Genomic DNA, 15,561 nt, shown 5'->3' with positions numbered 1-15,561 from the left:
TTTGTTTGAAAAACATGTCACATTTCATTTAATATATATGTATAAATTATCTGATTGGTTAAAGGGATTTTAATCATTTTGAAATACGTTTGTATATTTTGTGCAGGCGGGGTCCGAGGAGTTGGAGGACCCAGAACCCCCCTTGCCGTATGGGAGTTGTAGTTTCTTGATTAAATAAGTAAAAACTGCCATTTAAAAGATAAATTTAAAGGAATATTTTGGATATATTTATATTTTAATAATTTATTTTAGTTTATAGGTACTGGTGATTAGCCGAATTTAAATTATTATTATTATTTCTTCTATTGAGTTTGTGCACGTTGTTGGTTCCGCTCTGTTTTGGTCGGAACGGTTGTAGTGTTACACCACTCCATCCATGCAGCATATATTTTGACCGCTGTGGTTAAAGTCTGTCAGAAAAACACTTAAAATCGCCCAAAAATCTTGGCAGTTGTAGCATGTGGCTGAGGTAGACGGTTTTGAGGGTGATTTATAATCATGGCTCGGGTTGTAAAAGTGTTTAAAACGATACGGAATCACTGGAAAAAGTCCACATTTGCTGTGTGCGTCCTGTCCTATGGGGGGTATTGGCTGTATGGTAAACACTGGTGAGTTTTTATTTATTTATCTTTGGAGATGTTATCCAGATTGGGTTCGTGTGTGAAGATTATTCTTGAATTATGCGTTTTATGTTTTATTAGTGACAACCTCCTGCGCAGAGAAGCGTGTTATTTGGCCAGGGTAAGTTTGAATTTATTGTCCTTTTTAATTTATTTATTTATGTGTATATGCATCTAATAATTATTTCTATTGTAGGAATTTGGACGACAACAGATTGCCCCACAGGAGCAACTAAAGAAAGCAACAGTTATTTTAAATCCTGCAGCCTGCAGTGGGTAAGAAGACTTCAAAATGCAAATCTGATACATTTTTTCTCCAACTATTTAAACATTTTTTTTCTGTTTTAATTTTTTCCAGGAAAGCCAACAAATTATTCGAAAAGAATGCAGCTCCAATTTTACACCTGGCTGGCGTGGAGATAAAAATAGTGAAGGTGTGATGGACGTTTTTAACATGGATCCTCATATTTCCCATCATGCCTCACTGAATCTTGTAATCTCCACACAGACAGATTATGAAGGTCAGGCCAAAAAGCTGATGGAGTTCATGGAGCAGACAGACATGCTGATCGTGGCTGGAGGAGACGGGACGCTGCAGGAGGTCGTCACAGGTTTGCTGCGAAGGCCGGATCAAGTATGCAGAACTAATCATTTTAATTTTTTTAATCAAATGATTTTAGTTTTATTTACAAACTGAAACCACAAATATGTTTTCTGACGACAGGATAGTTTTAGTAACATACCGATTGGGTTCATTCCTCTGGGCTCTCATAACTCTCTCAGTCCGAGTCTTCATCTCCTTAGCGACAACAAAGTTAAGTAAGTTGATTGTAAATATCTTTTTTTTTAAGTATTAAAAATGAATTTGACGTAATAAATGTACTCTTTAGGGACATAACTTCAGCCACACTGTCGATTCTGAGAGGAGAAACGGTACCCCTGGATGTGCTGCAAATCAAAGTAAGAATGGATTCAGAAATTTACATTTTAATTCTTTTTTTCTGGGAAAACAATCGTTTCTGCAGTACTGACGAACAAAACTCTACTCCGTTTGTGTTTTTGCAGGGAGAGACGGATCAACCTGTCTTTGCTCTGATCGGTCTGCGTTGGGGCGCTTTCCGAGACGTGGCTACAACAATCAGCAAGTATGATTCCTCGGGCAGTAACCATGGTTACGCGGTTCACTGTGCATGAGAAAAAATGACAGAATTCACTTTCTAACAGATACTGGTACCTTGGACCTTTGAAGACAAATGCAGCACATTGGTTCAAAACCCTGAAGGTAAACGTGTTGGTTAAGAATTCCCAGAAAGAAGAAGTATTTATTTTTTTAAGGAGATTTTTCATTATTTCCAACAGAGTTATGACATAACACGAAGGAAAGGATCAAAATGAGTTACACAATTTAATATAAATAATAAAATACAAACTGAATTTTTTAAAAGCCTAATAGGACAATGTACAAACAATCATGGTTTTATGGTGTTCTTTTGGTACCGTAATGCCTATTTTTTCTTTAATTCTTTTGTGTTTATTGTGAATAATTAATTTATGTTTAAGGTGTAAAAATTTGTGTGTAAATATTGTAAGATTTGGGGGGAAATTAATAGGATATTGCTTCTGTTTACTCCTTTTTGAGCACTTAATCACTTTCTGTTTTGTTTCTGTGATTGAAAATAAAAGGAAATAAATCAATTTATCATTAAATTATAATTTAATTAACTTTTTTTTACATTTTGGATAATAAATGCAACAAAATATGAGAGAAATATCCAAATATTTTCTTAAAAAAATCTCTTCTGTTCTTGTTCATTGTTTAAGGGGAACCAAATTCACTTTAGTTCACCGATTGGTCAAACAAACCACATTAAATCAATAGTAAAACCCACACAGTTGTGTCTCTGAAAGGTGATGCCATCCCATTTATGTCCGATTTTTGTGAAATTCATGATAAATTAGTTGTAAATTTAAACTGACGTGCAGTTTTCTTGTTTTGCAGGAGTGGCCCCTGGTCCGGCAACTTTCATTTTCCTACCTGGCTCCAACTCTTCGGCCCCCCGATCTGCCCCCCCAGAAACCCCCCAGGCCCAACCTGCTCCTCCGCATCGTGCGCCGCTGGAAAAACTACTGGAACCCCCCCGTTGAAGGTGAATTAGTATGGAGCTAAATTGGGGCCATAATTATTTGAAACCAAAATAAAACAAATTAAAAAAAATGTAAAATGCTCAAAACTTTATGTTTTTCTAAGATAAACGTAATTATTTTCAGCTTCAAATTTTCTGTGTTTTAGGTTTCAAAACTCTAAATTTCAATTTCAAAACCTTTTTTTTCCAGTTTCAAATCTTTTTTTTTTTTTCGTTTTCAAATCTAAAAATTTCTGTTTCAAAACTTTTTGGCCCCGTTGTGGTGCGTTGGGGCGGGGCTAACACAAAGGACCAATCAAAATCGATGAGCGTTGTAACTTCAGTCCTGGTTCATTCACTGACTCTGAGAACTGTGATAATTACAGTCATAAAATGTCTGTTTTGTCTGTACTATCATAGTCTGATGATGTCCCAAGACTGGTGTAAATAGCAGAGTTTTGACGCGTCCAAAACGCCGCTCTAGCCCGTTCAAACGCCATCTTATTGTGTTAAATACAGACATCAAACACATCCTTATGCTTGGATAAATTACCTAACCACCCTCATTGGTTCTGATTGGTCCTTTGTGTTAGCCCCGCCCCAACACAGATTTGAAAACTAAAAAAAAAAAATTTGAAACGGAAAAAAAAAAATTGAAATTGAAAGTTTGAGTTTTGAAACCTAAAAAAACAGAACATTTGAAGCTAAAAATAATTATTTTAGAATAGCTTAAAGTTTTGGACATTTATTTTTTTAGGCCAAACAACAATTTTTTTTTCAATTTGTTTATTTGGGTTCCAAATAATATTGGCCCCAACGTAGCTCCCTGAATTAGTGTTCTTGTGCTGCAGTTTCAGCAGAAGAGGTAACCGGACGTTGAGTTTATTCGTGTTTTGCTTGCAGAGCCTCCGAAAGTGGAGGTGGCAGAGAAGTGGGAGGAGCAACAGCTCTCCACGGTGGAGCTCTACGTCCAAACGCACAACAAGAACCCGCTGGAGAGGGTCGGTTGGCTTTCAGGCATCTTTTTACCCGCTTTAGTCGACACTCGCACATTAAAGTTGCGTTGAACTTTGCAGCGCCTTCACGACTCCATGATGATCTGCGCCGAACCCGACGGCTTCACCGTGGGGGAGTTCATCAGCGCGGGGTTTGTAGCTTCCGCTTCTATCAGTCTGCTGCCTTCAAAGCTTAAACCTTTGAAAGTTCACGTAGATTTGTCATCGTAGGAGCAAAAAAGAAGCAGATCCGACAGTTTTCACACAAAATTCGACTAAACTGGAAGCGGGAGCTTGCCAGCTGAAACTCCCGGAGGTGAGAGATTTTTTTTTCTTCTCTGAGGTTGTGCCGTGACGCTGACGTTTGTGCGTATTTCCTACAGGGTGTCTCTGGCTTCTTCAATATCGACAACGAGGAGTACGAAGCCATGCCTGTGGAGGTGAGGCTGTTGCCAAGGAAACTGCGTTTTTTCATCAGCGCGGAGCGCAGGGAGCAGCTCCTTTCACAGCCGCAGTGACGAGGAGAGCAAGACGCCAGAGCTCTGATGAAAGCGGATTCTACGGAGCTAAGTTGGGGCCAATAGTATTTGAAACCCAAATAAAACAAATACAAAAAAATATTGTTTTTTTTTTTGCCCAAAAAAAGTGAAATGTCTGAAACTTTTTGCTATTCTTAAATAAACAGTTTTATTTTCAGCTTCAAATGTTCTGATTTTTAAGGTTTCAAAACTCAAAATGTCAATTTCAAAACTTTTTTTTTTCAGTTTCAATTTTTTGTTTTTCGTTTACGAATCTAAAAATTTCAAGATAAAAAAAAAAAAACAGAGATGAAAGTAAAAAAAAATGTTTTGAACTTGAAATTTTGAGTTTTGAAACCTAAAAAGCTGAACATTCAAAGCTGAAAATAATTACGTTTATTTTAGAATAGCAAAAAGTTTCTAACATGTTATTTTTTTATTTTTTGGCCAAACGCCAATATTTTTTTCCCAATTTGTTTTATTTGGGTTTCAAATAATATAGGCCTGAATTTAGCTCCATAGATTTCTCACTTTTCTGCCTCTTGAAACATGTCATCTTAAACTGTAGCTTTTCTAATATCAGTTTGTTTGTTTTAAATCAGAAGAAAAAAATAATAAATGACAAGGAGCAGCGTTTAAAAGGACCAAAGCTGCTTTTTCAGACACCGTTAAGTTTACGGAATGATTTTCATGTCGTTTTAAGCCGCTCAGTTCAAATTAATTAGCCTTTTTTCCAGCAGCTGCACAGATGATGGGTTTAAAGCTGAAGACTTTAAGCTTGTTAACCAAATAAAGAGAAGCTTTAGCCTTGAAGAGGAAAAAAAACGTATAAATGTGGTGAACAGAAAAGGAAATATAAGAAGTATTTAATGAATGTGTTTCTTGCTGGAGGAGATCCAGCCTGAGCGACAGATGGTGTTGACAGCAAATCTGGAGGATTAAGCTGGAGGATCAGAGACGCGCTCAACATCACTGTTCTTTTTATTTGTAGAGAAGCGAAGACGGAGCTTCCTGAAGGTTAATTATAGCGCTCGGAACAGGATTTTGCTCGTTTTATCTTTCTGTCTGTTACGCAGATTCTTTTTCTGTTTGGGTTTAATGGGAAAATCCACATGGATTTATGGAGAAGTTTTCCGATTCTCCCACAGATCTGTTTGCAGAAATAAAACGTCTCCATGGAAACGCTGATGATCAGACTTGTCTTTTCTGAAATAGAAAGTCTAAATTGAAACAAATATGTTTGAAAGCATACATTCATATGAAGTGTTTTAGCTCTTTTATGTCCCATTGTTTCACATTTGGGCGGCACAGTGGTGTAGTGGTTAGCCCTTTCACATCACAGTGAGACGGTTCTGGTTCAAGTCCCAGCGGGATCATTTCAGGAAGCTGGTTTTCTGCCACAGTCCAACAACATCCTTCATAGGTTCAGCTGATGACTAAATTATCTCTCAGCTGGTGACTGTCGGTTTCTGATTGACCAAAAAATGTTGGATGTGCTTCTGCCTTTCCTGAAAAATACCCCCAAACTCTCTGACATCTGATCTGTTTTCTAAGCGATCCTAGTGATGAGGAATGCGGCCTTCGAGGCCTGGAGTTGGCTATCCCTGGTTTACGTGCTCTCCCACTAGCCTACAGCCCCTAAAAAACCCTAACTTATCACAGTTGGTGCAACAAAAATGGTGAGCAACATCAGAGCTGTCCCGTCGTCCAGTTCTGCTCCAGATTCCATTTCAGACGAGGAAAACAAAGACGTTCATGGATCTATTTATCTGTAAGTGGATGCATCAGAATGGGGAGGAGCAGGGAGCTTGTGGCCCCGCCCAGGGTATTTTCCTCGTCACAAATTTGCATTTTTTCAAACTGCATTTTTTCCTGCTGATTCACAGCAATTAGATTAAAGACATTAAAAAAATGCAATTTGAATTTTAATTTTCTTCATATTTGTCATCTGTCATCAGTAAAATGCAACAAGAACATGCTGAAAACACAATTTTCATCAGAATGGATCTTTGATTTGCTGGTATAGGCTCCAGCATCCCCAGGAGTTTAAACCAGGGGTGTCAACCCCACAGGGGGCCAAAATCCAAAACACACCTTAGATCGAGGACTGAAAAGAATAAACATCTATTGAACACTCTAAAACTACATTTTTAAAACTTTAAAACTGTAACTATTTAACATAATTATGAACAACATACATAGCATTACCTGCGATAATGCTAGTGCGAATGCTGGAAGCTGAATTTGGCCGCTGAGGATGCTGAGATTGATAGCTGAAAACGCTGAAGCTGATTGCTAGTTAAAATATTAGCTAAATGTCAAATAAGCCTAAAAAACAAACAAACAAAAAACTTGGGTCAGCCTAAACAGCTAGCATGTAGCAGAAAATTTTACCTTAACTTTAAAATAGCTTAAAAAACAGAAGAAATTCTACGTTAGCCAAAACAGTTAGCATGTAGCTGAAATATTAGCTAGATTCAAAATAGATTAAAAAAAAAGGAAAAAAATTCTAAATTAGCCAAAACATGTAGCTGAAATAGCTAAAGTCCAAAAAAGCCAAAAAGAACCTAGTAAATCCCAAAATAGTATACAAAGCATGCATAATGCCAATTTTTAAAAATTTTTAATATAATTCTGAATAATAAAAAGGCAGGAATTTTATTTCAGAATAAATCAACTTAAACCTTAAATAACTTTCAATATTTTACCCTCCATAAAAATATATTTTATCCAAGTTATACCAGTTAGAAATGAGCTCAAGATAACATCGGGCCATTGATAACAATAAAATAAAATGATCTGGAGGGCCGGATAGAATTACCTGGAGGGCCGGATCCGGCCCTCCGGGCGTGGATTTTGACACATGGTTTAAACCATTTTTATTCCCCAAATTTGACTTTTTTTCTTCACACGGTAAGAAGAAGAATAGAACAACTCCTGAAATATGCTGTAAAACTCTGACATAATGTTGCATTCTTACAGACTAAAACAGCTGATCGTTCAGTGTTTATATGAACTCGTGTTTTATTGTCACTACATAATAAAAGAAGCGATGATAAAATGAGGAGTAAAGATGTCAGCGGCTGATTTTGAGCTGAACTTTAGACGTTCAAGCAGGAGTGATCAGACATGAGGAAGTGTGTGTGTTCATGCAAAACGGGTTCAGTGATGAAATGCCAACGTTACTGCACAAAACAAAAATGTGTGGGTCTCTGCTTCGTTGTGTGTTTGTGCTTCGATTTGGGACTGTTATTTATTCATTTGTCATGTTCTGCTTTTGTCTGGAGGATGAAAAGCTGAGATGAAGAACGTTTCTATTTGAATGTCCTGATAAATAATAATATTCCAGAAAAAACATAAACCCTTTCACTGAGGGAAGCAGGATCAGGTTGAACACTATCCATGTTTTTATTGGTTTACAATGGCAGTACAGTGAAACTGACAGTTGCTCATGCTATGGAGCTCTCCAAACGTTACCAGGGTTTCACATCAGTACGTTGGTTATTTTTGAAAGATACTCTCGATTTACAGCACGATCCAGAAGAAAACGGTTACACTACTCGGATGTGTGGCCATGATGTGCAATCGTTGTTTGGACATTCAGTAGAGTGGCACGCTGTACAAACGATCAGCTGATGCTGGTTCAAGTCTGTGGACATTCAGACAGAGAAGGCATCTGTACAGTGGAGGTGTAGAAGCAGTCACACGCTCGTGTGGGAGCAAACGCCGTCTTTGAAGAAGAGAAGTATGGAGCTAAAATGGGGCCAATACTGTTTGCAACCAAAATAAAACAAATTGAAAAATTTGGACAAAAAAATGTAAATGTCCAAAACTTTTTGCAATTCTAAAATAAACTTCATTATTTTCAGCTTCAGATGTTCTGTTTTTTAGGTTTTAAAACAAAAAAAAAATTATTTCAATATTTTTTTTTTGTTTTCAAATCTGAAAGCTTCAGTTTCAAAACTTTTGGCCCTATTGTGGCGCGTTCAGTCCCGGTGCGTTCACTGACTCTGAGAACTTGGATAATTATGTGCTTGAAGACGTTTTCAATGCTTGTATGTAACACAATAACATGGCATTTTGAACGGACTAGAACAGCACTTTGGACCCGCGATTTGTACGCATTAAAACTCTGCTTTTTACACCCATTTACACCAACTTCAAACTATGATAGTCGAGACTAAGCAGCCATTTTCTGACCGTAACCACCACAGGTATATGAGTCAGTGAATGCACCAGGACTGAAGTTACCACCCTCATCGATTTTGATTGGTCCTTCGTGTTAGTCCCGCCCCAACGCGTCCCAACAGGGCCAAAAACTTTCAGATTTGAAAACGAAAAAAAAAATGTGTTGAAAGTGAAAACAAAGTTTTAAAATGGAAATTTTGAGTTTTGAGACTTAAAAGACAAAATTTGAAGCTGAAAATAATTAAGTTTATTTTAGAATAACAAAAAGTTTCACACATTTAAATTTTTTTTTTTTGGGTTTCAAATAATATTGGCTCTAAATTAGCTCCATAGCTAAGCAGACGTGAGGATCTCAGTGAACAGTTCTGCCAGTCGGACTGACAAACAGAAACAAGAGTTTGAGTTTTAAGGCCCCATTTTTAAAATAAAGCTTCCTTTTATTTATTTTTTCCCCCACAACCTTTAGTGCATTTATTTCCTTTCCCCATTTTTTAACACAAAAAAGAATAAAAATAAAGTTATGAACCTATTTTAACAGAACCTGAAATCAAAGAAGGAACCACAAATCTGATATTTTAGCTCACATTTGGGAGAAAAACATGAAATCCAGACAAAAAGAGCTTCACGAGTTCCAACATGGAACAAATTATTGCTGGAAAGCTCTCTGCCAGCAGCATTCAAAGACACAGTTGGCCCCATTTCTAAAGCAGGACCTGCTCAAAGGAAGAGAACGGACCCTTTCAGGGGTTTCTGCCCCGCTCCCATCCAAACGTATCAAAGAGAAAGGAAAAGCAGAAAGATCCTCATCAGCACAGATGAGCAGAAAGTTGATTTTTTTGTTGATCTGCTACAAGCAACAGGAAGAACATGACCGCCCGTTCTCCAGGGAAATGGCTTTTAGAACATTAAAGTTAAGCATAACCGTGTGCAGCGGTGGACGTGGTGCAGCATTCACAAGAAGAGATAAAACCAAAGGGATTTCAGTGAAACCTCACCCACCCAAAGAATCAGAAGCAGAAACATTGGTGTTGAAAAGTGCATAAAGCTGGTGGTATTTACAACAGCCTTTTCGTTCTCATAAATGTATTTATACACACTAAAAAAACGATTTTCTTCAGCTTCATCTCACTTTTTGACAGCTATAAAACTGTAAATCCCAAATCTATGAGGCTGAACTTTCCTCCTATTGCTTTCTTTTGAAAGGCAAACAAAGTGAAAAAAACTGAAACGCTCAGGTTTCCAGGATTTCCGAGCATCCCCAAACCGTTCCCGTAAAGCTTTTCAGAGTGAACATCAAACGGTTGGACTGTGAAGGTGTCCGTGATTCGTGAAAAGTGGAACATTCCATCTTCCTGCGGTGAAGATAATTGACGTTTTCCCATCGTCCAGAATCAAGGAAGTCTCCAGCAGAAGTTTTTGTCGAGAGCGGTTCGCTAGGAGTCCCACCGGAGCTTCTCGGCGGCGTGGATCCTCGGACCCACAGCGGAGCGTCTCCAGAACGTACAAAGAGACGACAGATGGAGACGGTGTCCTCAGTGTCTTGGTGTTTGTGTGACGGCCTTTCAGGCTCAAAAATCGTTCGGAGGCGGGGCTTCAGGGGCAGCAGAGGTTGTCTATGACCAGCGTCACATCGAAGCCGTACACCTCCAACAGGTCGGCCAGGAAGGAGCGGTCGCCCTGGGGGTCCAGCCCCATGGCCCTCACGTGATCCACCGTGAGGGTCCGATCGGCGCTGCCCGCCACCTCCGACAGCGTCTGGAAGATGCGGTTATTCAGCTCCATGAAGAACCTGGAGGGGACGACACTGGAACGTTAGGGGGGTGTAAAAGTCAGGCGATATGATACATATCGCGATACACATCTCAAGATACGGATCACAACCGACTCCACTGTGTTCTGATGGTGAAAATGAGGATCGTTTATTCAAAAATGACATTTAAACGCGTTTTTTGTTGGAAATTGTTCGACTGCAAAGCATTGTGGTCTATATTCCCTAATTTAGTGAGCATCGATGCACACTAGTTTTTCGCAAAGACTTCTGGGAAATTTCGAGTGCACTCGATTTTGGAATTAGTAGATTCGGAAAGCACTAGAAAATGGCGAACGCACTATATAGTGATTAGGGGGGAATTCGGACATAACCTTGAACGTTCATAATGTCTTCATTTTCATTTTTTTTTTTTAAATGGAACATTAAAAATGATTTGTTTTTCTACAGTAGCTTAGAATTTGATGAATAAATAAAGCAGTCCTTTTTCACCCTTTTTTCATGTTCTGTTTTAATTTAAAAAACAAATGATACGAGAGTATTTTCAATTTTTTTCCTTCCATGTTGAGTTTCTCAATGGGGGGAGGGGAAGCTCCATGAGTGCACAGTCCTCCATGCGGGGGCAGAACTAGTTTTAGGAGTGTAGGAATATGTTTACAGGTGAGGTCACATGAGCGTAAGGCTAGGTTCTGCGGAAGCCCTGTAGAAGTGCAATGGAAACCCTGCAGAAGCCCTGTAGAAATGCCATGGAAACCCTGCGGAAGCCCTGTAGAAATGCCATGGAAACCCTGCGGAAGCCCTGTAGAAATGCCATGGAAACCCTGCGGAAGCCCTGTAGAAGTGCCATGGAAACCCTGCAGAAGCCCCGAAGCCCTGCGTAATCGCTGCGGAGCAGAGTGCGCGTAATTCATACCAGATGCGCATTTTTACGTGACGGTCGACAGGCGCTTCTGCTAGAGCTTTTTTTTGTTTTTGCCATCATTGGTAAATTAATAACCTAAAAATATTACCCCATGTTTCTGCTAAGAAGAAGCGAGTAGTTAGTAGGACTACACTTCTTTAATTTATCTGTTGTTAAGACAGAGAAAAGTGTGTGTGTGTTGGAATTGTATGTTTATATTTATATTATATTACATATTTATTTATATTATATTAGTTATTATTATATTATTTTTATTTTTATGTTTATATTATATCATTACTACAGTCTGTTTAGATACAAAAACATGATCACATTTGTCAATCGCTGTGCTTTATTGTGAAAAATTGCTTTTATTTAAAAAAAAAAATAGATTTTGTTATGTATCTTGATGCACCTTCCTGCCAGAATTGATGCAGGTCGCTCGCGCACAAAATAGACCAGACAGCGAAACAATCGGCTGCACAATGCAAGTGTTTCGCGGTGCTCCGCGCCTGGTGTGAACCACACCATAGCTTAACAAGGGTGCCGAATGGAAGCGGACTCCGTTCCGCGCAACTTCGTGGGGCTTCTGCGGCCAATGTGAACCAGGAATAAAAATGTAATAGCAGGCGTGGAGACTGTCCTGCGCCCGTCCAACGTTCCTTGTGTACGTGGAGTTTGATATACGCTCGTGGGAGAATTTTGGTGGAAATTTTACTCTATACTTAACAGAATATCATCTTGTCATTATTTTACATCCATACAAGTATCTCCTAATGAAATATCGCTGCATCGATTTCTCCTTACATCACTAGTCGACATACATGATCTCAGTCACACACACAGATCTGAAGCAACTCTTACAGAATGAAGAGATCTTCTTCATTTGACGTGCAGTCTTCCTCCACCTCCTGAGAGTACAGCAGCAACTGCCTGAAGAAGAAAAAAAACGAATTTATTAACAGAAAAATAAACAGTTTAAGTAGCTTTAGGTGACATAAATTTAAAATGATTTTTTTTTATAAAATTCACAACTTGTGGAGAGAGAAAACCATGTTTGTGCAGGATAGAAGCTCAAACGGAGCACAGACGGCCTCGAGGTGAGAGCGTACCTCTGCTCGCCCAGCTTCCTGTACTTCTCCTTATCTGCGGCGTTGAGTTTGAGCAGCGGCTGGAGGTGGCTCCGGTGAGTCTTCACATTCTGGTTGTCCACGTAGACGTCGTACAGTTCCTTCTTATCTTCAAAGATCTTCTCTGTGGTGCCTTATTGTAAAAATAAAGAACAAATATGACTTAAAGGGTCAATGTTTATTTAAAATGCACACATGGTGTTAACAATGTTCAATATTTGAACAGTTGATCTGTGATTTTACATACCAAAGAAGACTAGAGAAGGAAAAGTTCTCATTAAAACCAGACCAGAAAACTTTCTATAAAGCACTAATGCAAAGGTAACAACTACAAATTCCACCTTCTGCTTTACAAGAATGAGGAAAGTGTTGAATGTTCAGTCTCATTGGTTCAGTCAACCTCGCGGATTTGTTGTTATGAGACATTTGCTAGCATGATTTCTTTATGCTAGGTCATACTCTTTTAAAAAAAAGTGAAAAATGTTCTGGCACAATCTTTGGATATATTGTGAAATGTGTTGCGAGATGTGTATCATGAGCCGTTTCAGGTTCTTGCCAAAACACACCCCTCCTTGGGCCACATTGAGAGCCCGGGGTTAGTCTTAATGCATGTCGAGTCGTTCATCTCAGTCACATTTCCTAAACACATTTGATCCTTTCTTCAAGCGACTGCTCTGACCGCTAAACTAAAAGCCCCCAAAGTTAATAAAAAACAAACATCTTTGAAAAGTGTTGATGGGGAGAAATGAGGCAAGGAGGAAATGGAAGAAGATTCTTCAATTTGAATGAGAAAGAAATCAGATTTTTACTGACAAAATTAGGAGTTGTCCTCAAAATATGGAATTAAGCAACAGTTAACCCGCTTAAATGTAGAGCAAGTGACTCAAATGTTAGTCCAGGGTGTCAGACTCAATCGCACAAGAGCCCAAAATCCAAAACACACCTTAAGTCGCAGTTGAACAGGATAAACATTTGTGGAACACTCTAAAACGACATTTTTAAAACTTTAAAAACTGCACTTTTTAACATTACTAGGAATAAAAACAGGCAGGAATATTATTCCAGAATAAATCAACTAAAAACTTAAATAACTTTCAATATTTTACCTTCCATAAAAACAATCTTTTAAAAATGATACAAGATAGCATCGAGTCATTAATAACAATAAAATAAAATGAACTGGAGGGCCGGATCCGGCCCCCGGGCCTTTACTTTGACACACGTGTTACACGAAAGCTGATAATAAAGTTGCGTAATAAAGTTGATTCACATTTAATTTTATATTTGGACAATTTGTGTCATTTTATTTTACTTTTTTTATCCGTCACACCTTAAAAAATGGGGAGCAGCTGAAGTTGGCCTCCACTTTAAATCTAAGCATTTTAATGGATGCTACACAAAATCTAAGTCAGGCGTCTGCGACCTCTGACCCTTAAAGAGCCATTTGAGTGGATTTCTGACTGACCACAAACCAGGAGGAGCCACAAAGTCTGACTTCACCCTTTAGAATATTAAAAACACGAATATTCATCTTTGTTAATGTTACTATTATCATTTATATAAATAAACTGTTACACGAAACATAAATAAAACATGCACATAAATAGAAAATACTATTTCTTCTAAATGAATGACTTCCTTTCAAAATAAAAGCATCATCTCAATGCAGCAAATTTGGTAGGAGGTAGCTTTGTGTCAACAATGATTAAAAAAATCAGTTTACTTTGCTATTTGTGATGTATCTCAGTCGGAAATTTGTAAATCACACTAATCAAAATTAAATTAGACCTAATTAAATTATTTTTGAACCATTAGGCACACTAAAACTGGAAAATTTGCTGCATATTCTAGTGGGCCTTAATTATTCTGTTTTTATTCTTCATTAACCAGAGAGCCACAATGAAGGGTCAAAGAGCCACATGTGGCTCTGAAGCCGCTGGTTGCAGACCCCTGATCTAGGTTTAAGCAGGAAAAATATATATATTTTTAGACAAGATTTTTTTTAAATATGAATTTTTTTTTGATTTGTTGAAACTTACAAAAGGGATATTTACAAATGCTCCTAAAGTATTATTAAAATTTGTCAGACATCTGCTAAGAAACACAGAAAACAATCATCTGTGTTAAAGAGAAAAACACAATAAATTAAGATTTATTTAAAAACAAATTTGATCAATGTGTTGGTCCTAAAAGATAATGTGAGCCTGAATCGAGTTCTCTGTGCTATAATGACATTCTATATTGAAAAAAAAACCTGTAAGGTTGTTTTGGTTTTTTTTTTTAATCAGAAACAACTTCAAAAATATCAACAACTTTGTTTTATCTGTAAAATGTATACAGACTGATTCAATTAATCAATTAAATTTAATGAAGTAGCACTTTTTTGGGAAAAATATATTCTTTTGGAAATTGAGAGCTTAAAAAAATGAAAAAGCCATGTTTGTCCCCGTTAATAAATCAAATATAATCGACACATGTATTAATCAACTTTGTCTCTTATTATCCTTCAAATTTAAAGTGTGTTTAGCCACTATTGGACTCACAAGCCACATAGGACAGCTCGGTTTCCAGCGCGCTGATGTCAGCGATGTTGATGTAAAAGAAAGGCCGCAATTCAGGCACAGAAACGCCGATTCCAGGAATGGAAACGTTGGCCAGGCAGCAACAGCAGTACACTGAGGAAGCAGAGAGACACACTGAAAGTTTCTGTATTCATGCATGAGCATGTTTGAGGAATGTGCAGAAAAGCCCGAGCGGCTCACCCCTGTAGCAGACCACCCCGACAGGCGGCGGGGAGAAGATGAGGAGGCGTTTCCGAAGCAACGCAAACTTCCACAACACCATTATCTGCTCCCCAAAGAACTGGATGAACTGGGACATGCAGCCGGCCGGGTGTGTGATCTGCAGAAACAAAGAGTCTTTTAGTCTTTCTGTTAATCCAGGGGTGTCAAGCTCAATCGCACAAGGGGCCGAAATAAAAAACACACCTCAGGTCTCCGGCAGAATAGAATATAGATTTATTGAATACTCTAAAACTACAATTTTAAAACTTTAAAACCATAACTTTTTCACATAATTATGAACTAGATATATAGCATTACCTGAAATAATGCTAGTGTGAATGCTGTAAGCTAAATTTGGCGACTGAAGATGCTGAAATTGATAAGATAAATCACTGAGACTAATAGCTGAAAACCCTGAAGCTGATGGCCAGCTAATATATTAAAACTAAATGCCAAATTAGCCTAAAATCCAACAAAAAAGCCTATATTAGCCAAAACAGCTATCATGAAGCTGAAATATTACCTTAACTCCAAA

General features: G+C 38.1%; 2 protein-coding genes across 2 annotated transcripts in view; one reads left to right on the top strand and one right to left on the bottom strand.

Moving 5' to 3' along the window:
• Nucleotides 1-253: 253 nt before the first annotated feature.
• agk (acylglycerol kinase) lies at nucleotides 254-4,387 on the top strand. The gene is made up of 14 exons (XM_024281857.2): nucleotides 254-608; nucleotides 702-741; nucleotides 817-896; nucleotides 979-1,054; nucleotides 1,129-1,254; nucleotides 1,345-1,439; nucleotides 1,511-1,580; nucleotides 1,686-1,765; nucleotides 1,845-1,902; nucleotides 2,620-2,767; nucleotides 3,647-3,744; nucleotides 3,820-3,890; nucleotides 3,970-4,054; nucleotides 4,122-4,387. The coding sequence occupies exons 1-14, from the start codon at nucleotides 499-501 to the stop codon at nucleotides 4,254-4,256; spliced, it is 1,272 nt and encodes a 423-aa protein (XP_024137625.1). The 5' UTR covers nucleotides 254-498; the 3' UTR covers nucleotides 4,257-4,387.
• A 3,253-nt stretch (nucleotides 4,388-7,640) lies between these two features.
• Nucleotides 7,641-15,561, bottom strand: part of dennd11 (DENN domain containing 11) — a 14,196-nt gene continuing 6,275 nt past the window's right edge. Inside the window, exons 5-9 of the mRNA XM_024281938.2 lie at nucleotides 15,006-15,144; nucleotides 14,787-14,918; nucleotides 12,226-12,376; nucleotides 11,978-12,046; nucleotides 7,641-10,233 (exon numbers count right to left, since the gene is read on the bottom strand). Of these exons, the coding sequence (XP_024137706.1) occupies nucleotides 10,038-10,233; nucleotides 11,978-12,046; nucleotides 12,226-12,376; nucleotides 14,787-14,918; nucleotides 15,006-15,144 (687 nt within the window). The 3' untranslated portion in view covers nucleotides 7,641-10,037. The remainder of the gene's footprint in view (nucleotides 10,234-11,977; nucleotides 12,047-12,225; nucleotides 12,377-14,786; nucleotides 14,919-15,005; nucleotides 15,145-15,561) is intronic.

Source organism: Oryzias melastigma, linkage group LG6 (genome assembly GCF_002922805.2).
Source record: "Oryzias melastigma strain HK-1 linkage group LG6, ASM292280v2, whole genome shotgun sequence".
Lineage (NCBI taxonomy): Eukaryota > Metazoa > Chordata > Actinopteri > Beloniformes > Adrianichthyidae > Oryzias > Oryzias melastigma.
Note: the sequence above shows the minus strand (reverse complement) of the source record. Positions and strands in the feature narration are given on the sequence as shown.

What these genes read in the sequence shown, in the direction of transcription:
- agk (XM_024281857.2), top strand. Translation starts at nt 499, where the DNA reads ATGGCTCGGGTTGTAAAAGTGTTTAAAACGATACGGAATCACTGGAAA. An exon ending in AAGCGTGTTATTTGGCCAGG is followed by an intron (nt 742 to 816) that starts GTAAGTTTGAAT and finishes TTTCTATTGTAG; the next exon opens with GAATTTGGACGACAACAGAT. An exon ending in CTGGAACCCCCCCGTTGAAG is followed by an intron (nt 2,768 to 3,646) that starts GTGAATTAGTAT and finishes TTTTGCTTGCAG; the next exon opens with AGCCTCCGAAAGTGGAGGTG.